General features: G+C 35.8%; 1 protein-coding gene across 2 annotated transcripts in view; it reads left to right on the top strand.

The window, feature by feature from the left end:
• Positions 1–4,384, top strand: part of LOC150109422 (protein RER1-like) — a 103,415-nt gene extending 99,031 nt beyond the window's left edge. For both annotated transcript variants that reach the window (XM_090408121.1, XM_090408128.1), the window contains exon 7: positions 4,041–4,384. In XM_090408121.1, the coding sequence (XP_090264247.1) occupies positions 4,041–4,133 (93 nt within the window). In that variant the 3' untranslated portion in view covers positions 4,134–4,384. The remainder of the gene's footprint in view (positions 1–4,040) is intronic.
• The last annotated feature ends 22,373 nt before the right edge of the window (positions 4,385–26,757 follow it).

The following is a 26,757-nucleotide window of genomic DNA, read 5'->3' on the forward strand; positions in this document are numbered from 1 at the left end:
CCAAATGAATAGGCAGGATTTTGAAAAGTTAGAGGAACTAGAGATCAAATCGCCAATGTGAGATGGATAATAGAAAGAGCACAGGAATATCAAAAGAATGTCTACCTTTGTTTCCTTGACTATTGCAAGGCTTTTGACTCTGTAGATCATGCAAAACTATGGAATGTGTTAAGGACAATGGGAGTCCCAGAGCATTTCATTATTCTTCTGAGGAATCTTTATTAAGAACAAGAAGCTACTGTCCGAACAGATCTTGCAGAAACTGAGTATTTCACAATAGGTAAAGTGGTGCGTCGAGGAATGTATTTTATCTCCGTACCTGTTTAACTTGTACAGCGAATACATTTTAAGAATGACAGGGCTGGAGGAGTCTTCATTTGGAATTAAAATTGGTGGGGAAAATATTAATAATTTGAGGTATGCAGATGATACCAACTTGCTAGCAGAATGCAAAGAAGATTTGGAGGAACTTATTATGAAAGTTAAAGAAGAAAGTGCTAAATATGGTATTAAATTTAACCTCAAAAAGACAAAAGTTATGGCAACATGTGAACTTAATGATTTTTGAAGTAGATGGGGATAAAATGGAAGTAGTTAACAATTTTGTGCTCCTAGGATGCCGAATTGATAAAAATGGTTATTGTACTGAAGAAGTTAGAAGAAGATTATTACTCAGAAAGAAAGCAGTGACAAATTTAAGCAAGATCTTTAAAGATATTAGCCTCGCAACAAAAATCAGAATCGTGAAAGCAGTGGTATTCCCTGTGGTACTGTAGGGATGTGAATGTTGGACCCTGAGAAAGAGTGAAAGAAGGAAGATAGATGCATTTCAATTATGGGTTTGGAGACATGAAGAATACTATGAACTGCAAAGCAAACCAATAAATCAGTGATAGACAGAATCATCAACAAAAAATGTCATACTTTGGACATATTATGCGAGCAAATGACAGTCGGAAGATGATGATGCTTGTTAAAGTTGATGGAAGCAGGAGAAGAGGAACACCAAGAATTAGATGGGTGGATGGAGTTAAAGAAGCAACTGGAATGCGCTTGGAAATTCTGAAAGATATGGCCAGGGACAGATCTGAATTGAGAATGTATGCTCATTCTCCATTCAGAAAAACGACTCGAAATGAGTCGTTTTTCTGAATGGAGTAGAAAAATGACTCGAAATGAGGTATTGTGTGGGAGTAGTGTTTAGAATGGGGAGATGGGAAGTTGAGGAGGTAATGCATGTGAAGTGTTTATGCGAGGACAGACTAGATGTGAAAATCAACCCAAGAAGAGAAAGTAGTCATTTTCAAATAACATTATAACATGACATTATCAAAAGTAAGTGGGAATGAAGGTAAGTTCTTTCTTCTGAGAAATAAGAAGATTCTGTTTTGATATTGAAATTCACTAGATTATCATTGCAGTTGAGAATGGTTAGATCAGTATTTAAGATACTGATCATGGGAAATCTTGAATCGTTTGAGAAGGGGAAGCTGTTGAGGTAATGCATGTGAAGTGTTTATGCCAGGACAGACGAGATGTGCTACAAGTACCACAAGGTTTCTCAAATTGAAAAGGTGTTGTCATTAACAGAACTCTTAATGGAGAGGATCATTACTGTATAGGAAGAAGAGTATAGGTGAGAATATGGAGAGCCCTTGGTTTCTTCTCATCAGATAAAGAAATCTGAAAGTACACTAACTGCCATGACATGCAAAACAACCCACGAGAAAGCTGGTAATCCAGTCACGAAGGGCATGAGATGTCTTTTGTGACCATAAGATGGGAGGCTGGTAAGATCTCGATGCCAGATACAATCAAATGCTTGAAAATAACTGCCTAGAATTTGTCCAAATGTGAGGTTAGTGAAAGTTTAGTTATAGAATGAGAATGGCTGATGATCATTACTTCATTGATTGGTCTCCAGGTAGCAAATTCACCATTGATGATCTTCATTACTTTTGAAAATATTGAAGTGAGAGAAACTGGGTGATAATTTGATAGCTGACTTATCTTCCTGTTTAGGGACAGGCTGGATAAAGGCTTGCATTTTTCCATACTAGATGCCAGATGGTATGACACATTGTAGAGGTAGGTCAGGTTGGATATTAATTCAGGAGAACAACTTTTCACTACATCAGAGGGAATTTTTTAGTATCAAGATTATTAAGGATTTCTTAATATCCTTTTTAAAGGGACCAGGATGCATGTACAGGGTGGCCATAAATTAACTTTCCCTCTTTGGGGGTATCTGTAGCTAAAATTAATGCACAGAATGAGGCCACATTTTATATTGAGACTTTTGCAGTCATTTAGTACCTATCGTACCCTAAATACCCCTATTGTATTTAGTACCAAATGTCGCTGGCAGAGCCGAAAGCAGTCATATTTGCAGTAAACACAGGTAAAAAGATTATGCAAATTTTACTGTGCGTATGTGACAGCAGCGTCACCAATTGCACTTGAAAAGGGATTGGGAACGTTCAGGCAGTTATTCAAATGACTGACGAATTGTGCTCAATATGCATCCTACCTTGCCTCAGCGTGCTTTACTTGTTAATTTGTTTTACCTTAAACAGTGCAATGCTGTAGCTGCCCTTCGAGAATTTAGAAGGCTTCATAACCTGCATACAGGTCCTATGTCAGCTGTAGCACTGAGAACTATGATTAAGAAGTTTGAAGAAACTGGATCACTAGGAGTTAGACCTGGCAGAGGACAGAAAGCAGTGCAAGAAGAGACAGTAACAGACATTTATGTCAGCATTTCAGTAATGAGGGGGTTATCAGTCAGTTCTTTCTGACGGCACCACCTCGATCTCCTGACATCACTCCATGTGACTTTTGGCTGTGGGAGTATTTGAAATCCATTGTGTATGTTGGTGGCGTTCCCAACTTGCATGTATTGAAAGAGAACATAAAACTGACTGTTATGAATATCCAATCTGACTCCTTAAGCTCAGCTGTAGAGCATGTTGCACACCGGATGCATTTTGTTGTGCACAAGAAAGGTCAGCACATTGAAAATCGTGTATGTTTAGGGGACCCTGATTCTGATGAATAAAACATTATTTCCCGTGAGTTCAATATCACTACATTAATTTCTCTGTCTTGCGCAAGTTGTTGTTTTAGTTTAATTATTATTATTATTATCATTGTAATGCACCATATATCCAGCTGGAATGAATAATTGCTGTTGCTTACTCCTTCAAAATGCATATTATTATGCATTTTATCTGCTTTTAATGTAATTATCTGCTTGTTTTCGGCTCCACCAGAGCCAAAATTTCCCCTATCGGCGACTTTTGGTACTTTTTTTTTTTTTAGCAGAAATCATCTCTCCATGCCTTCAAAAATCTCAATATAAAATTTGGTCTCATTTCGTTTATTGGATTCGTCAGATGCCTCCAAAGAGGGGAAAGTTATTTTATGGCCACCCTGTATATTGCAAGTAGTTTGTAGTATATGGAAGGAGGTTTGCCTTATACTGAAGCGATGTCATCCTCATACAATCACAATGTAAGAGACATGGAAAAAAGGAAGAACCGAAGCAGTCTAGTAAAGGACCTCAAAGGCCTGATTGGCATTTGAGCATGAAACATTTTTTGCATGTGGTTTTTATGAATTCTTTGGATTTGATTTTCTTGGCTTGTATCAGACTGTAGTGTAGCCTGACTTGAGAGGCTAGTGTTTGATTTGAGCCATTGAATATGTACAACTGTAATTCATAGTTGCACAAATCTGTTAATCATGGTTTGCAGTAAATTTCTTTTGTTATTGATCTTTGGTATTTGAGTAATCTTGAAAGGATGGAATTATAGATTAGAAATGAATTTAGATGTCATGTTGAAATAATCTGTGTGTGTGTGTGTATATGGGGGGCTCTATATTTGCACTTTATGGGATATTTACACTTGAGATTTTAATAATAATAATAATAAACATCATTTGCTCAGTTGTATCCAGTTTTGAATAATTTTATATTTCAGGGATCTTGTTAAATTTTGCTTTTAACAAATTTTCCTTTACTTTTTTTTTCCCTCCAGCATATGATCAAGTATAGGTATCTACCATGGACAAGGGGGAAAACTGTATATAGAGGAAAAGAAGATACAGGAAGAGTGATTCTTTCCAAGTGAACATTTTAGTGTATGATTATTACCTTTTGAAGAATCTTAAGGCAGTGGACATTTAAATTGATTCACCTTGAAATAAAGGTTAATAAGAGATTATATCACTGAACTGAAATAGACAAGAAGTTTTATCATTTGATGTATACTTGTTGGGTGAGAAGTTGCCTATTAATTACTGTAAATAAAAGTTTTGCACTAGTATGGAAAATGAATTATCATAACTTTGTATAAATTATATTAAAAAAAAGGTAACTTCAGATTTGTTGAATTTAGTGTTTCCGATAATAGTGCTTCAATATTTGTTCATTACAGTGGATGAAAGAGTCCTTCTAGGGATGTATAATTTGAATTACACACACACACACTGTTCCCTTCACCATCTTCTCCCTACATGTGTTTTGTGAAGTTCGCATACAATTTCAAACTGTATATGTGTTGAGTGAGTGAAAGAAATTATCTATGTATAGCATGGAAATCAAGATTACTCAAGTTTTATGTTGTTGTATTTATTTCTGCAATTTTCAGATAACATCTAAAACACTTTAAATATTACCTAGAAACATTATTCATTTTCTGAATAATATTTCCCAGCGAATATCATTAGGTGTGAACTGCTGATTTATCACGTCATTTGCTTGATTTCTTGCTATTGTTTAATTTCTCAGATGGGTTAATGGTGTTGAAAGAACTGGGAATAATACTGTAAATGAATTGCACACATCTGAGAATTATTTATTGCACATTAAATACTCAGATTAAATCCCTTCAAAGATAGTAGTTATGACAAACTTCAGTATATAGAATGGCTAAAACCTTCATAAAATTTGCTTAATTAGTTTACATATTGTTTTCTACATTGCGTAAAATTAGTTTTTGATGTAAGTTGTAAGAAATTATAGTGCATCCCTCTTAATTTGAATTATCATATAATTGATTAAACAGCCATTTCAAAAAAAAAAAAAAAAAAATTGTTGGACAATACACCAAATTTCTGCTTTTTAACTTCAACAAGTGTACAAGATCCATGATTATATTATTAATACTACTACTACCTATTAACAGTTTCCTCCGAATTAGTGTTGTCTATCAGGACTCCTAATGTTGTCAGATATACAGCAATCCCTCGATTAGTGCATCATTTTTTTTTTTTTTTTTTTTTTCCGATACCCCAATTCGATTGGTGCGCCTATATACATCTTAAAAATAAATGTTACGGATTTTAAAAATTTGCGACTGTACATTTTTTATGGCTAACTATTTTAAAAAATCACTCACCAGAATGAAATAATTTAGTTACCAATTTGAAACATTCTACAAAGTTATTTTTTAATGCCATACTTCACTATTTCCATGTACGCTATGTTCCATATTTACCGTCAAAATTTATATGTCATCTGCTTTACATAGCATTTTGCTGATCATATCTCATGCAATTGTTTTCCATACTTTTTTATTTTAAATTATTTTCCTAACCTTTAATCAGGAGTAAAAGAATTAGTGAGCAAAAAACAGAAGTGTGAAAATGATTTGAAAAGTAATCTGATTGGAAGAAAAATGAACAAGGTGAGTCCAGAGCAAAGATAGGACAAGAACACAAAAATCAACTGCTGAATGCAAAGAGAAAGGTAAGGCTGCTTGAAGTTCATCATGCATGCACTGAAAATCAAAGTATTATAATGATTGAATTAGAGAGACTTCTTTTTACATGGATCGAAGATTGTAACCAAAGCGGGATCCCGCTAAACACTGGCGTTATTAAATCAAAAGCATTGTCTCTTTGTAACCTGGAAAGAAAGGGCTATCAATGATGGAAAAGAAGAATTCCACGTTAGTGCTGGGTGATTTGAGGGTTTCAAAAAGAGAAATAGCCTACATAATGTTCTAATCACAGGCGAAACTGCAAGTGCAGATAAGGGGACTATTATGATCAACAAATATTTAATGTCGATGAAACTGGCCTTTTTTTTTTTTTGGAAGCGAATGCTTTCCAAGACTTTTCTAGCCAAATCAGAGAAATCTCAGCATGGTTATAAAGTCGCAGAGTCAAATGAAATTACTGCTAGCAAAATGCGAGCCGTTTGGTAGCACATTGTGCAAATGATTTTAGAGGTTTAAATTAATCTAATTAAATAAATCTCATTCTGAGAAATTGAGTGATTCCGACCTACTAAATTTAGATGCATAGCGGGAAGATCCTGAAGAATATGAAGAAAATTTAATCAATGACAAGCCCAAAGTGGTTTCACAGAAACGATTTGAAAATAGTTTTTGTGCAATCGAAGTTTTTAAGCAGCAATTCTTAGAGTGTTCTCTTTGTTAAGAAGCAGAATAATACATTTATATTCTGAATGTTTTATTGTGAGGGGTGCTTATCTGAATGTGAGGGGTGGGAATTCTGCTGTGAGCTTGTGTGTGTTGGTTGCACACAAGAGAAGAACTGACATCCACTTTGGAAGGGAAGCTTGTTAGGAAGAGATCAAGTGTGTGTGTGTGTGGTAGCTGTCTCTATTGCTCAGAGATCACAAAACCTTGAATCTTTCCCCATTTGATCTGTTTTGGCTTAAAATTTCTTCCAAACCAACTTACCCTTTTCATGTGCTGCCTCTGTCACTCTCCAAACTGTTAACTACCTTGACCTCTTCAACTATTTCTTACTAAAGCTTGGATTTCTACAGTCAAAATACCCTAATAATGAGGTCATCCCTCTTGGAGACTTCAGCATCCACAACTCAAATTGGCTTCTACAGTTTCACCAGTGAAGCAGTCAGGAATAGGTGTTTGCCATTACATGACCTAACACAGATCGTCAATCTCTCTACGAGAATAACTGACAATCCCTTCTATTTTTTTTTTTTTTAAACAATCAAGATGAGTATTATAAACTCAGAGCTGTCATGCTCATCTAGAGCAGACTTTTACAAACATCTATGCCTAAGGTGGTATTGTTTTAAGTGACCATGCAAACTTAGATTAGCTATGTTCACACATCTTAACAATATCAGATTCCTTCCAGTATCTTCATTTATAATGATTCTGCTATTGATGCCATCTCATCACTCCTCTAATTCGTATGCATTATTTGTACATCAAAGGGGAGTTGAACGACCTTCCCTTTTCTTTCAATACAATTTCACACTCTGAACATAGTTCAGATACTAATATCTTTCAAATACACCTATTAATATGATAGAAAATTTGCATTTACTCTATTAAAAAAGACGATGTGAAAAAAAATAATTATGAATAATGTTCAGTATTTATCCTCATTAAAATATTTTTTTCTTCACGAAGGAAAAAAAATGCAATGTATGTTTCAAAAACGTTAATTCAAAATAAAGGGAAAATCTATTATCATTTAAAATGAAAGATATGCACAGTTATTTCTTTATCATTGTGTTCGGTTGTCATGTGGTCCTACTATATTATTTTATGTCTATTCATAAGAGCTTTCCTAAATAATACAGTAATGCAATGTACAGTTGCTATAGTATTGGAAGTTATCATTTGAGTTTCTCTTTGAATCTTGGTAACTGACATGGATATTAGTTGTGAGTTTTGGAATAGCTCTTACCAAGTAAATGGAAATGACTGGAAGCAAGCTAGAAAGGAGTAAAACACTGACAAGTTAAATTCTGTGATTTCCATTTCTTGCTGACAGCTGTCCCAAAACTCTCAACTAATATGCATGTCAGTTACTGAGATTCAAAGGAAAACTCAAGTGATAAGATAGCTTCCAATACTATAGCAACTGTATTGCATTACTGTATTATTTAGGAAAGCTCTTATGAATAGACAAAATAATATAAAATATTCTCTGTTGATCATGACCATGAAGTATGTTTAATGACATCAACAAACATGATGCTACCTCTTAATTTATGTTCTCAGATATAAAACTGAGCAAGTACTGGTTTAAAAAAACAAGTTATTAGGTAAATGATGCAGTATAATTTGGAATAAGAACTAAAAATGATGGGAAAAGTGAGAACTATGGATGAATATCATAGTGTATTCAGGATCTGAAGAAAAACATGAAAGAGGAGCGACACTTAATTTAGTGAAAGGGATATATAGGTATTGCAAGATTTGTCACATAAAAAAAAAAAAGAGAGAAAAATGTAGTGTACTATCATTGGCAAAACTAAATAGGATCTGAAATTACCGAAGGAGGTCATTTATGAATAGGAGAAAAAACATCAAAAGTACAGGGATATAGGATGCTCTGTCATTGTGGGTAAATCTACAGAAAGGAAGTGATCCACCCTGACAATCAGGGACATAGAACAACCTTCATCCACCAGTTCTGTCTTGTATCCTTAACCACTACAGGGGTGCTAAATTGGATGAATTCCAGGATTTCTATTCCTCTTACCCATTTTCCAAATACTGCTTCAGTTCTCCTGATCCAAACAACACCTGCTCAGACTGAATAACAGAAATAATCCTCGCAGGAACGAAGCAAAGCCTTCATACCTTATTCCCACAAACTCACAGCAGCCACCCAAACCTTGGTTCTTAAAAATACATGCCAATACAATGAAAGAAAAAATCTCTGCATACCACGAACAGTGTATATCTGACCTACACATGAAAGGTCAGAAGACCTATAATGCATCAGTGCTATGGGAAGGGGGGGGGAAGAAAGGATGATTCTGTTTACTTTTTTTTTTGAACCTCTGAAGGCTGTTCCAAAGAGCAGTACTAGATGGAATGAAAGAAGTGGCAGTGAAGTTGGTTCGGTAAGTTTCAAGATGGACTGTAAAAGGGTGTTAGTTAGCATTAGCTTTTTTTTTTTTTCTAGTACATCCTACTTTTCCCCTCCTACTCTCACTTTTTCTGTGCCCAAAGAAAGGAAACATAATGCCTTTTAGTTTATAAATTTAACTATATGCTTTCTGTGGACAAAATTATTAAATAAAGGTCTAAATTTTTCCATCTCCCAAAATCTTACCTTAGAAAAGAGTGCATCATTGAAGCCCAAACTAAACTAGAAAATGATCCAAACAAAAAGATAAACAATATTATAAATAGTTACTCTGCAAAATCTCCAACCATGACTTTTACATGCTATCAAAAATAACCCCTGACATTTTTATTAGTAACGGAGATATTACTGTAATAATAAAACAGGCTATCATAATAAAATTCTTGATGTTTTTGCGCCTATGGCTGGGGCTACATTGGCCATAGCCTCATTACGCCTCTGGTTTTGAGTGCAAGCAGTGTGAATGAATTAAAGAATAAATATGATTGCTGGTGTGTGTGTGTGTGTGTGCAGTATGTGGCCTCCCTCACTGATGATAATAATGTCAATGATTCAAACATAAAATCTCTAAAGATTCCACTCCATACATTATCAAACAAACTAAAAAACGTTTATATCAACTTAAAGAACACATTAAATACATTGCTAAAAAAAAAAAAAAATACTCCTAGTACAAACTGTTTCCCCAGTATTCTTGGACAAGTTAAGATGCACTAACCAGGCTACCCTATAATTTCATACATTACTTCTACTGAAACCATTACTAAATATTAAATTGATAAACCAATATTAAATTGTTCAAAATTTATTAGAAAAAAAATCCTGAAAAACATAAGCAAAACTACCATATCTCCCAATAATATTCTAACTTCTTTAGATACTTCGTCTCTATATACTAACAATGTGCCTTAAACCCTTCATTTCCCACACTATGCTCTTGGAGCATACAAAATTATCTCCTACAGATAATTTTGTGTCTGTAGGAGATAATTATAATGAACCCACAGAAGTTATTGACTGAATATATATTCAGTCAATGACAATCAAGGAAAACGAGTAGCCATAGCATTCAACACTAAATACCGTGCTTATCTTGAATGGCAGGCAACCTCAAGTAGAGTGATGTGGGCAGATATCAGACTGGGGAACTGGACAATGAGAATTAAAATGTAGAATCTTGTGTGGGATCATAGGCACAATTATTATTGTGCCTATGATCCCACACAAGATTCTACGAAGGTAGAAAATATACCATTGTGCGAGTTGCTTTAGAGAAAGCAACTTGCACATTGAATAAAGAAAAGTTGGTCCTTGTTGGGGATATAAATAGCAGAGTACAAAATGATTGTCAGACAAATATTTTGCGAAAATTTGGAGAAAAGAGCAAAGCTAATAATAATGGCAAATACCTGTTGGATTTCTGCTCAGGACATGGACTGGTTATTACTAACACCATTTTCCAACATAAAAATGTGCACAAATTCACATGGAGAGAAGAGGCAATGAATAAGAAAAGTCTCATTGACTGTTATTGTTGATAGTGATGTTTTCTCCCTGGTGCAGGACACCAGAGTGTACAGAGGATTTAAAATTGGAAGTGATCACTATTTAGTCTTGACAGAAAAAAATTGAATTTCATTTTGAAAAGCAGAACATTTAAGACAGTTTTAAAGCAAATAAAAGTCGAGTAGCTCTCAGATGTGAACTGTAGACTAAATAGATTATTAAAGAAAAAATGAGTGTTTGAGAACAGGAACCAAACCTTGGAGATTCAGTGGTAAGTCTTGAAGAAAACATTGATTCAGCCAGAGAGGCATGTGGTGAGGTTGCAAGGATAGAAAAATCAGAACTCCATGGTGGATACAGGAAGTTAAAGAGGCAGCGAAGGAAAAAAAAGAAAGTATATGAAAAGTTCCTGGCAAATAAGTCAGCTTGTGCTCTTAGAGAATACAGAGACAAATGTAAGAAAGTTAAACAAAAGTCATGAGAAGGCTTTGGTAAGAACATAGAAAATAAATATCAAGATGGTGGCAGGATATTCTGGAGGTAGTTGAAGAAGCTAAGAAATGGAGGAAAGAGTTGTAAAAGGAATTAGAGATGATAAAGGTGACACGAAAACTGGAGAAAAAGATATCCTTGAAGTATGGAGTAATTACTTTGAAAAATTGCTAAATGAAATAAGCAATGATAGTACTGTGGTAAAAATCGCTCAACAGACATACATTTCTGAATACATATCTATACTTGAAGTAGAAAAGCCATCAAAGGCTTAAAATGTGTGAAAGGCAGCTGGAGTAGATGATATTCAACCAGAAATGCTCAAGTATGGAGATATAAAAGTCTTTCAGTGGCTGCACTGCATAGTTCAGAAAGCCTGGACTAAGGGACGAATTCCGATGATCGGAGTAGAGCTCTCATAATACCCATATACAGGGTGTTCGGGATAAATTTGACATATTTATAATTAATTATATTTTTCCGTAAGTTACATGTATTAACACACACTTCTCTTCATTTAAAAGTTTGGACCCTTCTTCATTCATATACAAGATGTCAGAAAGGATGGATAGCTGGAACCCACCTGAATCATGGAAGAGAATAACTTGTATCATGATGATTCGTGCCCGCCATCAAAATAAGGATATTACGACTGCTGCCCAATGCTCCCTGAATACAGTAAAAACAATCAGGCATGAACTAGAGACTTGCAATGGTGACTACGAGGATGTAGCAAGAAGAAAGATCCCTAGCAGACGATCTGATTGCGTTCGTACAGCAGAATTCCTCGCAAATCTGCAGGAACAGGTGTTGAAGAACCCTGGCATTGGAATTCGGGCTTTGTTCGTGGAGTTGCTAACTGTAGTCAAGCCCTGGATAACAAGGGTAGCCAATGGTAGGCCGTATGTATGGCAGCAGGATTCGGCCCCTTGCCACACCTCTGGGAAAAGTCAAAAATGGTTGTCTGAAAATTTCTACGACTTCACCAGTCCAAATGTTTGGCCTCCAAACTCCCCAGACCTTAACCCCATGGATTATTTTGTATGGGGCGCAGTTGAAAAAGACACCAATCGCACTTCCAGTAATACAAAAGCCCAGTTAATGGATAAAATTAAAACAGTTTTTGCGGCCCTTCCCAGGGAGACTGTAGCATCAGCTTGTTCGAGGTTCCGAAGCAGAATTGAAGCTGTGATCGATGCTAATGGTGGTTATTTTGAGTAAATCTTGTTGATAGTATTGTAATTAACTCTGCCTGTAATGTTTTTTTGTCAATTCATTAAATTTAATAGATACAAAGAAGATTTTCTTTTTCCTTACGAAACTGTCAAATTTATCCCGAACACTCTGTATATAAAAAGGGAAATAAAACTGAATGTGAGAATTACAGAGGTATTTCCCTACTGAGCGTTCCTGGCAAGATCTATGCAAGTATACTTGAGAAACGGTTGAGAAGAATTGTGGAAGAAAAGCTGGGTGAAGAACAAGCTGGATTCAAGCTAAATAGAGGCTGTCATGATCAGATCTTCACTTTACGACAAATAGTCGAGAAAGCATGGGAATATAACAAAGAACTGTATTTAAGTTTTGTCGATTTGGGAAAGGCATATGACAAGGTGCCTAGAGAGAAGCTATTCAATATGCTACAGTTATATGGTGTCAGTGAGGCATTATATCAAGCAATACTTAATTTGAGTTGTAAGTTAGCAGTTCGAACTGAAGGAAGATGGTTTAATATTAAATCTGGTGTGAGACAAGGATGTACATTATCCCCTCTGTTATTCATTATCTATATGGCTCACATTATGAAGGAAAGTGGTATTAAACATGATATCAGAATTGGAGATGTTAATGTCAGCTCTTTGCGTTATGCAGATGACGTTATACTTCTAAATAAATCCGCTACAAGTTTGCAACATTCCCTGACTAAATTGAATAACTGTTGTAATAGATATGGTATGAAGGTCAGCATTAAAAAGATGAAGACAATGAAAATAGGCAGAATCATTGAAAATATCATCTGCATTGTGAATGGAGAACCTGTGGAACAAGTAAAACATTTCAGCTACTTAGGCACGATTTTTAGTGAAGATGGTAAACTAAATATGGAAATGGACAACATAATAAACAAAGCTGGTATGGTAGGAAGTCAATTGAATAAATTCATATGGAATAAGAGAGAAATTAGTCAGAACACTAAATTAGTTGTATACGAGACAGTGTTCAAACCAGTTTTAACTTATTGATCTTAGAGCTGGGTCAAAAGTAAAACACTTGACCAAAGACTAGAAAATGCAGATATAAGAATCCTGAGAAAGATTAGGGGCATGAACAGATGGCATCAATGACATTATCATATTAAAAATGAGGATATTAGAAAGGACTTGACAATTTCAGTATCCAGGAATGCGTTAGCAGAGCTAATCTCAGGTGGTATGGTCACTTAAATAGAATTGGCGAAGAAAGATTAGTAAAGCAAGTGTTCTATGCCAGGTTTGCAAGAAAACTACAATGTCAGCCATGTTCGCTAATGCCAATAACTTGTGGCCTGGAAAAGCCAACCAAGGCCAAAAATTCTTCTTTCTTGTTCCTAATACTTCTGGCATTAATATACATGAATTGCAGAAGAGCATTTGTCCCATCCCTATTTTGATGCCTTATACTAACTATTCCATTCTGATTTGTTGTCATTTCTACTCGCTCGAGCATATTACACACATTCATACAACTGTCTCCCTAAAGTCTGCATATCTACTTCTCCCGCCCTATTAATAACTTTAGTTTTCCTGATTCTGCACATCCACTTCATTCAACAACACCTTTTCAAGTCAACATACACCAAATCCATTCAAATGCAAACCATCCATCTTATATAAATCCTTTCTCCCATCGAACTCACTGTTCAGGGATTTTGTTTGATGTTGTCATTGAATAACAAATTCAGTTCCTTCCATAATGTCTCCTTCCTGCTGTCTTTAGATGTTTAGCCAGTATTCCATCTTCACCTGGGCTTCCGTTAAATTTCATTTCTGCAGTTACTTTCTCTACTTCTTCCAACATTATTTCTGGTATCATCTTGGCTTCTTCATCAGTGGGTCCAAGATCTTCATACATCTAGGTATGTCTTCACATATTTTCATTTCTTTTGTCTCCATATTTTTAAGGCATGTAATCCAGTTCTTTCCATTTCTTATTAGTTATTTATTCGATAGATGAAGAGCCAAGGGCTTCAATTCGGCGACATATTACTTGTTTAAGTTAAGGGATATTACATCCCATATCGGTTCTTAGCCGAATAAGAAACTCAAAGAGTTTCATGCCGAATATAGTAGAAACTCAAAGAGTTTCATGCCGAATATAGTAGAAACTATGTAAAGTTCGGCGATTCCAAGCGTAATATCCCTTAACTTAAACAAGTTATTTATTCTTTTCTAAAATTTCTTTTATTTATATATTTTGGTGTTATGACTTATAATATCATTTCTTATTTCTCTTCTCACTAGTTTTCTAAATTCAATAAATCTATTTCTTCCCTAGTACTTTATTCTTTCGCTTCTCAATTCTTCTCTTTTCTTAATTAAGTCTTTAGCATGTTGACTCAATCTGCTAGTTCTTACTTTACTTTTGTTTCCATGTTTTTACCATTTCCACATTTCTCTATTGATGATATAATGTTTTCCATTCTTTGTATGAGGTTCAGGTGCTCTTCTTTGTTTGAAATACGTTTTTATGTGAAAATTTTTTCTAACCTTTTGTACTGTGTTCTAATAATTTCATGATCTATTTTTACACGCCGACTGGAGGAACTTTTCCTAAGCCTTTCTTCGGCCGATTCCCGAAATAGTCGATCTCTGGCACCGGCAAGCAGGTTTTTCCTCCCGGAAACTCGGGTTTTTCGTCCCGTAAACTCAAGAAAATCGACCGTAGTACCCACATTATTTCAGACAGTAACATATCTTGTTAGGGTTAGGTACCAAGAGATGACAGCACTTGTCTGCCAGCCTCTTTATCGGTGGCTGCTGTAATTAGTGATAGACATGGGTTAGCTATCTCTGATTTGCTACCGGTGGAGATTGAACTGTGCACTCAGTCGCCAAAAGCTAGATAGGGTATAAAGTCTCTCCTACTCCCTATAAGGGAATAAAATGCATTAGCTGATTCGATCGATCTCCAGTTCGATCTCCACTGGTACCCAATCAGATATAGCTGGCCCAAGGCTATCACTAATTAAGCGGCACGTAGTGAAGAGAGACGGCTCATATTTGGGCTTTTACAGTAACACACACACACACACACACAAATATATAAATATATATATATATATATGTATATATGCGCGCGCGCGTGTGTGTGTTTGTGTACAATAACATGTTCAATAATTTTAATCACTTAAAACATCGAGATAATTAAGAATAAAAGTTTAATAAGGACACAACTAGTTTCGTTGGTAAGCCAACTTCACCAGGTGTCAAATCCAAAGGTATATACAAAAAGACCTACCGACCGAAACATTACACACTAACCACAACAACAGAGCTGTCAAAAACTGTAGTTAAGTTTTAATTGGAGTCCGCGCTTCAGTTCTAACTACATTTATATGCTTGCGTACGATGTCGAGAGAACGCCAGCACTGAACAGCAGAGCTATGCGAGTCTGATAAATTGTAGCTAAGGTTGCTTCATGCGGGTAGAATCGAGAGCGATTTCTTTTGACTCCAGGATACGTCTTTCAAGTTCATCATAACATTTGTGAATATTAGAAGTTTGATTCCAGTCTACTTGGTGTTGGCGGTCTCCATCAGAGTTTACAGAGAACAAGACGTAGCTGGCGAGGGCGCTGGCTCGGATTTTATTATAAGAGATGTCTCTTTTGTGCTCTTCAAGAGGGAGAAAGATTGATTTATCAGTTTGTCCGTAATAAGGTTTACCACAACTACAAATAATTCTGTATACTCCTGGGGACTGAAGATGATGATGTTTTTCTTTTGGCTGACTAAGGATTGATCAGAGTTTTGGTAAAGTAGAGAAGCACGTTTTGATGTTGCACTTTCTTAAAATTCTTGCCAGTTTGGGGAGGAGGGAACTAATGTAAGCTCTGGGGGTAGTAGAATCTTTATTGGTTTGTTGACGACGGTGAAATAAGAGTTTCTCAATACTTTCTGGAGAGAAACCATTAGTAATAAAGGTCTTTTTAATTAAATTAAAAATGAAATTCCCTTTGCAACTCTACGTCATCTGATAATAAGGATCTAGCCTGATGCGCAAGAGTAGATATAATGCCATATTTCTATGGAGGGTAGTGGTGAGAAGACGCTTGAAGGTATTTATCTGTATGTGTTGGTTTCCTGAAGATTGAAATTTTAATATTATCAGTACTGCTGGTAAGCTTTATTTCTATTAAAGAAACGTAATTGTTAGCTTCTAGCTCAGAGGCGAATTTGATGTTGTGATGAAAGTTATTTAAATGATCCAAGAAAACTTTGAGGTTATCTGGGCCGTGTTCCCATATAAGAAAAACATCGTCACTATAATGGAGCCAGATTTTAGGTTTCAGCGTGGCTGAACAAATTGCTTTTTCTTCCAAGTCTTCAAGAAATATGTTTGCTGGCACCAGGAAAAGTGGACTACCCATGGCCAGTCTGGTGTTTTGTTTGTAGATCCTGTCTTCGAATCTGAAGTAGCCCGAGTCGACACAATGAGTAAGTAGAGCAAAGAACTTCTTTGATAATTCATTCTTGAGAAGAGAGAACCTTCTGGGTTGATACATTAGTAAAAAGCGAAACTACGTCGAAGCTTGCCATCATATCTGATTTGTTCGGTTTGAGGTTTTTGATCTTGGAAACAAAGTCAGCTGAATTCTTAATGTAAGAAGAGGATTTACCTGTGAAGTGTTTTAAGGAAGAGGTGAGATATTTAGATAAATTATACGTGGGAGAGTCGATGCCTTCAACCAGTGTTTCTCAACCTTTGATGTTGCGGACCCCCTGTAGCGAATGTTAATTCACCGCGGCCCCCATAAAATCCAAAATGGAAAACTTTTTATATTTTACATATCATAAATATGAAGTAATAAATTACAATTTTACAACACTAAATGTGTCATTTATGACAATGCAGTACTATTATAAATGGAGATATTTGGAAGAATATTAACATATTAATTAAGCCTAATATTATGAATTTAACACACTCCTAATATGATAGCTGGTGCTGTTTTCAGACATCAACTTTCACAGGTCAGTATCAAAACTGGATAATTTCAGACGTAGATCTGGCTCCACGTTAACTCTGTTCCTGTATTTGTTTTTTCATATATACAAGATGAGAATATATTATCTCGCACCGATATGTAGTTTCAAATGGCAACAGATGTCTTACTGCTCTTTTGGAAATTTCTGGGTAAACAGACTTAGATTGGAACCAAAACTCCATTACTGGAGTTTTGGTTCCAATTTTTGAAGGAAACAGCATCTTGAACGTTGAATCACAGGACAGCTCGATAAGTTGTTCTCCTTTGACAGAAGGAAGTTGTTTTCCGAGTCTCTAGAAAGAGGGTTTTCATCCAGTCTTTTTTTTTTCAGGACAAAGCGGAAAATATAGACTTAGTTGAGACGCGAATAACCTTATAATCATACTTTCAGCAACATCACTAAAAAGGGGTTGTTCACTGAAATCACTCAGCGTGTGAAAGGAATCATATTTTCTTTTCTCGATACGGTTGCACTACAAATTTAACTTCTTGATTGTTGCTTCTGTGTTGTCTTGCACAGAAAACACGGTGACAGATGTACCTTAAAGGCACGAGATAAGAGTATTCAAGATGTTAAAAATATCTGCCAAGTAAGCAAGAGATGAGAGCCATGCGAAATCATTTAAATAGTGGGTTAACTCAAATTTGGAGTTTATGAGGAACAACCTTACCGCGTTAGAACCTTACCCCGGGACAACCATCGAATTTCTGAGTGCAATAACAAGTGTTCGTGAACACTTCCCATTTCATTACAAAGTGCAGAAAATAACCGGCTGTTCAGAGGATGGGCTTTAATAAAATTGACAATTTTTACTGCCTCGTTTAGAACGGTTTTCATTTTAGAGGGCATACGGCGTGTAGCTAGTGTTGGATTCTGATTATGTAGAGATTAGAGTAATTATTATTTAGTTCAGAATCCAACATGATCTTCCATCACATAGGCTAGACTTGTAAATATTATTTAATGTAAACAACTTATTTTACAATTTAATATTCATATAACTACTTTAATTTTGTCTAATATCTAATTATTTAATCAAAGATATATGTATTAATAATGAAAAGACTATTAAATATTAAGCTATTTTATATATTACTATATTAATATAAGAACTTGTATTTGATAATTTAACTGCGCATTAATTGAAATGTAAATATTCTTTATTTATTCCTATTTGTAGAAGTTTAGCGTTATGCAATACCTCAATTTTATTATATTTTGTTTGGTTGTCATGGAGATGTATGTAAGTGAGCGAGCACGTTTTGGAACACCACTTGAGGAGAAGGTTTATTGAAAAGAATCTTAGAAAGAAATCACAAGAATAATTTAGGCGGGAAGAATGGATATAAAAAGGGAAGAACACTGAAAATATAGAGAGAGGAGGATGCAAGTCAAAATCAATGAAACAGTCTCAACCGAACGGAAAATCCTCGCTGGAGTTCCTCAAGGATCACTGCTAGCCCCGATCCTGTTCAACATCTATATGGCAGACATCCCTCAAAATCCTCTCACATCCACCATCGCCCTTTATGCTGATGACACAGCTATTCTAGCCAGATCTCGTCAACCACTTCTCGTCACCAAAAAACTACAAGACACCATCCTGAATCTAGAAAAATGGTTTAAAGACTGGCGACTACAATTAAACCCCCAGAAAAGTACAACGATACTCTTCACAAGAAGACGAGCATCCCCCAAAGGAGACATCACCCTGTTCAACTCTAAAATTCCCTGGAAAACTGAAGCAAAATACCTAGGAATACTTCTCGATAAGCGATTATGCTTCAACAGCCACATCAAGAGCATATGCACCAAAGCTTCAAAAGTTATCGCCCAGCTATACCCCTTGATCAACAGACACAGCAAACTAAGCTCAACAAATAAAATACTACTGTACAAGACAGTGATCCGTCCCACAGTCACATACACCTCCCGAGCCTGGAGCCATACCTCCAAGACAAACATCCTCAAGCTACAAAGACTACAGAACAAATGCCTGCGAATGATTCTGGACGCCCCGTGGTTCATCAGGAATGCCCAGATCCACCGGGACATAAATATCCCCTACATCTCTCCACTACTACGCTCCCTAGCAGAAAAATTCTTTATGAAGACATCTATCCATCCAAACCAACTGATACAACAAGCCGGAAACTATGACGGTAATGACTACTGGAAACATAAAAGACCGAAAGCCATCCTATCACCCAACGACGGATAACCACTTCTGCCCACTCAGGGAGAGATAAAATAGCTCACTAATCTCTCCGATCACTGCTCCCGAAACAGACAACAGGGAATATGAAAAGCGTCTAGCTTCGCCCTCTGCGCCATATATGTCCTACGTCCAAATATAGAGAGATTAGATTAATTAAGAGAGAGAGAGAGAAAGGAGAGGATTGGCATTAGGTTGGAATCGGAGCATTCGGCAATCACAGTGCGATAATAGCGAGTCGGCAAGTCACTCAAGCAGCTAAATAAAGTCTACTAGTCGAGAGGCGGTTAGCTAATAAGTTGTAGAATAACAATTATAGCTACAGAAGACAGCCGAGTGACTACTAAATAGACTAGCAATACTTGAGTTGAGATTTAATTTCAGGGCCGGCCTGTCAAGGACACACAGAATCTTGAAATAAAGCACGGAGTTACTAGAGTAGTAGAGACTGTAAAGTTGAAGTTTACCTTTAGCTGTGTTTAGAATTATAGTGCCTAAAGAATTATTTGAATTCAGGAGGAATGAACAACTGTGCATATAAAACCTCAAGTTAAGAGTTATTGTGTGTTGCCTTATTTCATGAGTGATCAGTAGTACTTTATGCAACAACATTTGTTTATGTGAATTGTGACCGATGATTAATTCAGTTATTGCTTGGAAGAATTTATTTAATGAGTGCCGCATACTACTCAGTGTTTACAGTTATAAAGAAATGTTTGTGTGTAAGTTTATGAAGAAAGAAGATTATTCCAACCATTAATATTCCTTTGCAGAGAAGTGTGTGAGTTTCATCCTAGAATTTCCTTATACTAACAGTAACTATTGCGGAAGTTAGCTAAAGTGTAAATTTAAAAGTGTTTGTTTGTGAAGAGGTATTACTGCAATTTTTATTGTATTTGAAACTTAATGAACTATGAGATATTGATGTGAATGATCATTAAGGAACTTTATTAAATATAGTTAAAAGGAACTGTGAGAAGACTGTACTAGAGATAACAGATTTACCATTGTATAAGTTGTATGATTGAATTTATCTGAGGAGTTAAAATGTTTATATCTTAATTACTGATTTGAATTTAAGTGTAAAGTTTGTGATTCTAAAATTAAATGTTCGTTTTTGTTAATCTAAAGTTGTATTTTGCCTGAATCTCTTTTACTGCACCAATTATAAAATATTCGAACCAAAGCGGGTGAATTAAGTAAGTCAAATATACTCGGCCAGTATATATATTAATAACATATTAAGGAGAAATAGTTGAGAGTTGGTTTTTCTTCAATTCTTGAATTAATTCAGATATAAAGTGGTGCAGTCTTTAAATATAAATTTTCTTTATATTTGAATTAGAAATCAACTTGCAACCTATCAATTAGTTAAGAACATCGTAACAGTAATCATGTCGGATCCAAAGTATAGATTGAGAAAAAGAAGGATCCAACACTAGTACTTCGTGGCGTATACAACAATGTGTTGTATATTATAAAATGTATTTATAATATAAATTATAATTTATTAAATTAAATTAAATTTATAATAATTTATTAAATTAAATTACAAAGGGTTGGTTATTCACCCCTGCTTTACGAAGGGAAGAGTAACGGTACCAACATTCGTGTTAAATTTTACTTAAACCATGGGCCTCAAGAGCCAGAGATATACATTGCAAATACTGTATCTCATGTGTAAGCAACATAAGATAAAGTTTAATGAAAATAAACTATCCTGCGGGCACTCTTTGAATTACTCACGTACCCCCCCCCCCAGAGAGTACGCAGTCCACAGGTTGGGAAACACTGCCTTCAACTATGGGTCTTAAGGCAGTATTTATTTTGTGAATCTTAGGAAGGCCGTATAACCGTGGGATAAGAGGATGAACGATCTGAGCGAAAGGTGGATATTCCTTGGTAATTCCGAAGTTGATTTTAGCGTGTGATATTTCTGTCAGTCTTTTTGTATCTACCTTTGCGCTTTGACACCTGATGAATTTGGCTTACCAACGAAACTAACTGTCCTTATTAAACTTTTATTCTTAATTATCTCGGTGTTTTAAGTGATTAAAATGATTGAACATTTTCATAAACCGAGTCAATCTGCATAAAAATACAGTAACATATGTGTGTATGTATGTGCGTGTGTATATTGTTGAAATTAGGATTGACTCGGGACTTATATATTTATAAGATTAAAATTTAACTGACTAGAACCCGAGAAAGTATAACAAAAACCTTTAATAAATCACGACTAGTTTCATCCGTATTCCGACTTCTTCAGGTGAGTAAGAAATAACATAAGACTTATATAACAAGGTAAAAACATGGACTTTCTAGCTTAATAAAAAGAAACAGAATAGTAACAGTCATATTTGAATAGGTAACTGCATGCTACTGTTGCCATGAGTAGAATGTGTGTGACAGCTAATTTTAGGCGCCAGTATTGGATTAGTGCTATGTAAATCAGACAAATTGTAGCTTAGATTGTTGTTCGAGTGTGAAGGGTCCAGAACTATTTCTTTTGATTATATAATGTCTTTCAAATTCATCCTTACATATATATAAATTGGTTGTACGGTCCAAATCAACTTGGTGTTGCCGTTTTCTTCGAGGTTAGAGTTTGCGGAGAAGAGCACATGACTGAAAATGATGCTCGCTCGTCTTCTACTGTAGGAGATGTCACGTCTATGTTCCTCAAGATTTTTGGCCAGACAGATAAATCTGTTTCACTTCGTCTTGAGGAACATAGACGTGACATCTCCTACAGTAGAATACGAGCGAGCGCCCTTTCCACTCATGTGTTCTTTTAGAGCTTTATCCACCTTTACCACGAGTTGCTCCGACTAGCACTACCTTAGGGATCAGTTGCCTTAGACTTGCAGTACTTGCAGGTGCAAACTTTACTTTCTTGTCTGTTTGCTTCTTGGGAAATAGGATTAAAAACCAAGTTCATATAAAATGACTTGGTATCTTGAATACATAATATATATATATGAAAAAGTTTTAATGACTGTTACCGAGAGATAAAAAGATGACAAATATATTTAAAAAGATACTACTAGTTTACTAGTTTTGTTGAATAGATCAACATCCTCAGGTATCACAATCAAACACGCTACTGTCTTTTTATACTTGTTCTGTTATTACAATTTTAAGTCTCTGTAATTTTTTTAATATATTTCTTTGATTGTGATACTTGAGGATGTTGATCTATTCAACGAAACTAGTAAAATCTTTTTAAATATATTTGTCATCTTTTTATCTCTCGGTAACAGTCATTAATATATATATATATATATATATATATATGTGTGTGTGTGTGTGTGTGTGTGTGTGTGTGTGTGTGTGTGTGTATAGCAATATATATATTGCTTCCAGGTGGAACATCGCATCGTGTATTTCAATTGGCAATAGAAATAGATACGTATTCAAATTGCTATTTAAAAAATGCAAAAGATAAACTTAACCAATATCAAGATTCTTATAATTTATAAGCAATATATAAAGAAATGACAAGCAAAGGTATCCCCCTGAGTGTCGAGCCTTCAAAATTTGAGTCATCAGAATTCAAGAACCGGCCTACCAGCCCGGAACTCGGGGGAATGGGTGCCGTAGGCAGGGTGGAGCAGAGTGCCCCTAGTATATATATATATAGTGTGTGTGTGTGTGTGAATATATATATATGTATATATATACATACCCCCTCTGTCCAAAAAGAAACTACTGGCGCCACCTATTTTGTATCATTTCTTGTCGAAAGCGACAACCTTCATTAGTGTTGGCTCAACTGTTTGACATTTGTTTCATTAGAAGCCGAGTTATAGTGCCAAGAGTGACAGTGTGTTCTGACGAACGGTCGGAAAATGAATTTCAAACAGAGAGCTGCGATTGACTTTTGTGTTAAGCTTGGTAAAAGTTTTACCGAAACGCATCAAATACTTCAAAAAGCATACCGTGATGAATGCTTGTCCCGTACTCAAGTTTATGAGTGGTTTAAGCGATTTCAAAAGTGGTCGTGACACGCTTGAGGACGACGCAAAGCCGGGTTGTCCAAAAACTGGACTGAGCAAAGTTAACATCCAAAAAGTGCGTGATTTCATCAAAGAAAATCCGAAATCGTCCATGAGATTGATTGAAGATGAATTGGGGATTCCAAAATCAACTGTGCACAACATTTTGACCGAGAGCTTGGACCTTCGTAAATTGAATTCGCGATTTGTTCCCCACAAGTTGACCGACGTTTCAAACATGCTTGAAACGATCGCTACTGGTGACAAAACGTGGTATTTTGAGTATGAGCCTGATACAAAGCACCAGTGCTCAGTGGAGACCACCAGAAGACGGGCATCCGAAAGTCTCTTGGAGAAAACAAAAGTAAAGACAATGCTGATTTGTTTCTACGATTCCAAGGGCATTATCCACAAAGAATTAGTTCCACCTGGCCAAACGGTCAATGGTGAGTTTTATCTCGAAGTTTTGAAGCGATTGATAGCGAGAATTCGAGTACGGCATGAATATCTTGATGCAGGCAGCTGGTCACTTTTGCATTCATCCCATTGTTCAAACATTGTGACAGTTTTTGAGCAAAAACCAACTTTGTGTGTTGGATCACTTGCCATATTCACCTGATTTAGCACCCTGTGACTTCTTTTGTTGATGAAAGGAAAGTGATACACCATTGAAAACGTTCAAGTGGTAGTAACCAAGACCCTCAATAGTATCCCAAAAACCGATATAAATAACTCATTTAACGAACTAATCGACTGTACCAAACACTGTATCTTAGCTGAGGGAGAGTATATTGATTGAAATAAATGACTTGAACAATTATAATTGGCCCGTGTTTTATTTTCTATCAAAAGTTCGGTTTCTTTTTGGACAGGTTTGTGTGTGTGTGTGTGTGTATATATATATATATATATATACACACACACACACACACACCTGTATATATATATATATGTATATATATATCAGTGGTGAATGCTGGTCTTGAAATTCACGCTTGCTCTTGTTATCATTCAGGGAGTGAGGTGTGATTGAAGTCTGATTAGCGGAATAATGAATTACTGACCATTTAAAACCATATATTTAGAAATTTATGTACATTTAAGCATACAAATACATTTATTTTACAAATGATAGTCTATGTTTTTCAATTTAGTTAATTGAATACAAATTCTACCCTATGGTTCTCTTTATGAACTGGTCAATAACATCGTCATAAAAAGTTGGCTGTAACTTAATTTTCCCAAGCAACACGCACACTTGTAAAGGTGGGCTGAAGCTCACCGGCTAGAGCTACGTTCACTGCGTATGGCCTGTATTTACGCAACAGAGCGAGACGACACGAAATGGCTATGCACGCACGTGAAATCACAGTGCTGCTGTGAGGAATTGGAAGCTCCTACAACCGAGAAAACCACGGTAGCTTTGACTAGACGAGCTAGCATCGGCCTTCAATACACAACGCAAAGCTCAATTATTGCCATGCAAGCTTAAGACGTCTTCTGTTTACAAAAATAAAAGCCTAAATGGATTGCTTATAAATGCATGCATTTATTAACAAATAAATATTATTTCTCAATTAATGAGCTTGCACAGCAAGCATGGAGAACCCTTGGTGTGTGTGTATATATATATATATGTGTGTGTGTGTATATATATAGGTAGGTAGGCCAGCCTGGTTGGCTGAATGGTTAGCTTATCCGCTCTCCAGCTAAGAGGCTGCAGGTTCGAATCCCACGTAGGCATGGATGTTTGTGATCATCTTCTCCCAATATGGACTGGGTCACCATGAGAGTAGTAGACCCAAAACCCCCCACAATGGGAGAGGCCTTCACCCTGCAGTGGGTAGAAAAACAGGCTGTTAATTTTTTTTTTTTTTAATATAAGAGGGTGGTCTGAAAAGTTCTTGGCCTCGACCATAGATGGCAACATTAATCTGCAAGATTTTTTTTTTGTTTTTAAGTTGTTACATCTGTCATAAGCATCCATGTGAAATTGCAAGTCATTCTATTAAGTGGTTGGTTTTATACAGCTGTCTCAAGCAAAAGTGTTGTCTGTATCCCTTGAAATCGATAAAATTGAGTATCGTGTGGTTATAAAATTCTTTGCAAAAGAAGGTTTAATGCCAAAAGAAATTCATTCAAAGTTCATAAAAGTTTATGAGTAATCTTCTCCTTTGTTTTCGACAATTAAGAAATGGGCTGATGAGTTTAAACGTGGCCATATCAGCCTTGAAGATGATCCACGTCCAAAAACTAACAAGAAATACACATCAAGACATTGATGATGATTATGAACTTTTTCGTCATTGGTTTTTAAATTCTTATTTATCTTCATATATTTTCTATACTTAGTTGTTGCTATCTTTTTTTTTTGCCCACCACTTTAAATCACTACCATCTCATCTTCAATCATGTTTTTTGTCAACTTTTCACCATTTTTACTTCAGACTTTTACATAGGTATGTTAATTAACATCGTTTCATTTTAAACCATATTAAATTTAACTTATACGCCTAGTTTGTTACAAAGGATCTGCTCCATAGACAAAAAGCTTTTTCTTTTCTAGTATAAATACGTAGGGGCATCATATGATTTTTCAGTAATTTAAAGTATCAGCTATGTGGCTATTTAGCCTATTTTTGTTTAGGAGTGCCCTGTTTATAATGTCATTGGCTTTTCACTCAAATTTTAAGGCATTAGTAATGTTTTATATAGACAAGAATATGAAGAATATATAGGAAAAAAAATTTGGACATACCTTTGTAGGATGTTGCTGGCTGTCTTCTTATTCAGTGGCATCCCAGCATGTGGTGATATAAATTCATCTGCTATTAAAGGAAGCAAGTATAATTGAAAGGAAGGGGATTGGAAAAAGTGTGTAGGGGGGGTAGAGAGAGAGAGATGGGGAGAATTATTGGTGAGGCAAGGGGTATATGAACATTTTCAAAAAGCCGTTTTTTTTTATTGTTAAAGGTGGGCAGAGAATACTTTGGGGGGAGGGGGGGGATGAAAATAGAATTTTTTGGAGAACGGGAAGGATATGATGGGGTAAGATCAGGGGTAGGAGTAACGGAGCGCGAGCTGTTTCGACAGTGTGTCATCTTCGGAGCTCGTGGGGGGGGGGGGGGGGGAGGCTACGTCATGCCGGCATGGTGTATCTGTATTATTTCCTATTGGTGGGAGTCATGACAAGGCCATAATAATAGATATACAAGAAAATGAAACAACTTAGAATATGGAAACGATAGCCAAAAATTGTGACAAAAACTCAATAAACATCCAACGGCCCTACATAATCTCCAAGAGTTGGGAGCTCCATAACATAAAAATTAGGTCACGACTCAGACCAATAGGAAATAACACAGGTTTTTCAAAAAGTTCACATATCCTTTGCCTCACCAATAATT

The sequence above is a fragment of the Typopeltis vanoorti genome, chromosome 2 (assembly GCF_054136105.1).
Source record: "Typopeltis vanoorti isolate ZY-2024b chromosome 2, IOZ_Tvanoo_1.0, whole genome shotgun sequence".
NCBI classification, from domain to species: domain Eukaryota; kingdom Metazoa; phylum Arthropoda; class Arachnida; order Uropygi; family Thelyphonidae; genus Typopeltis; species Typopeltis vanoorti.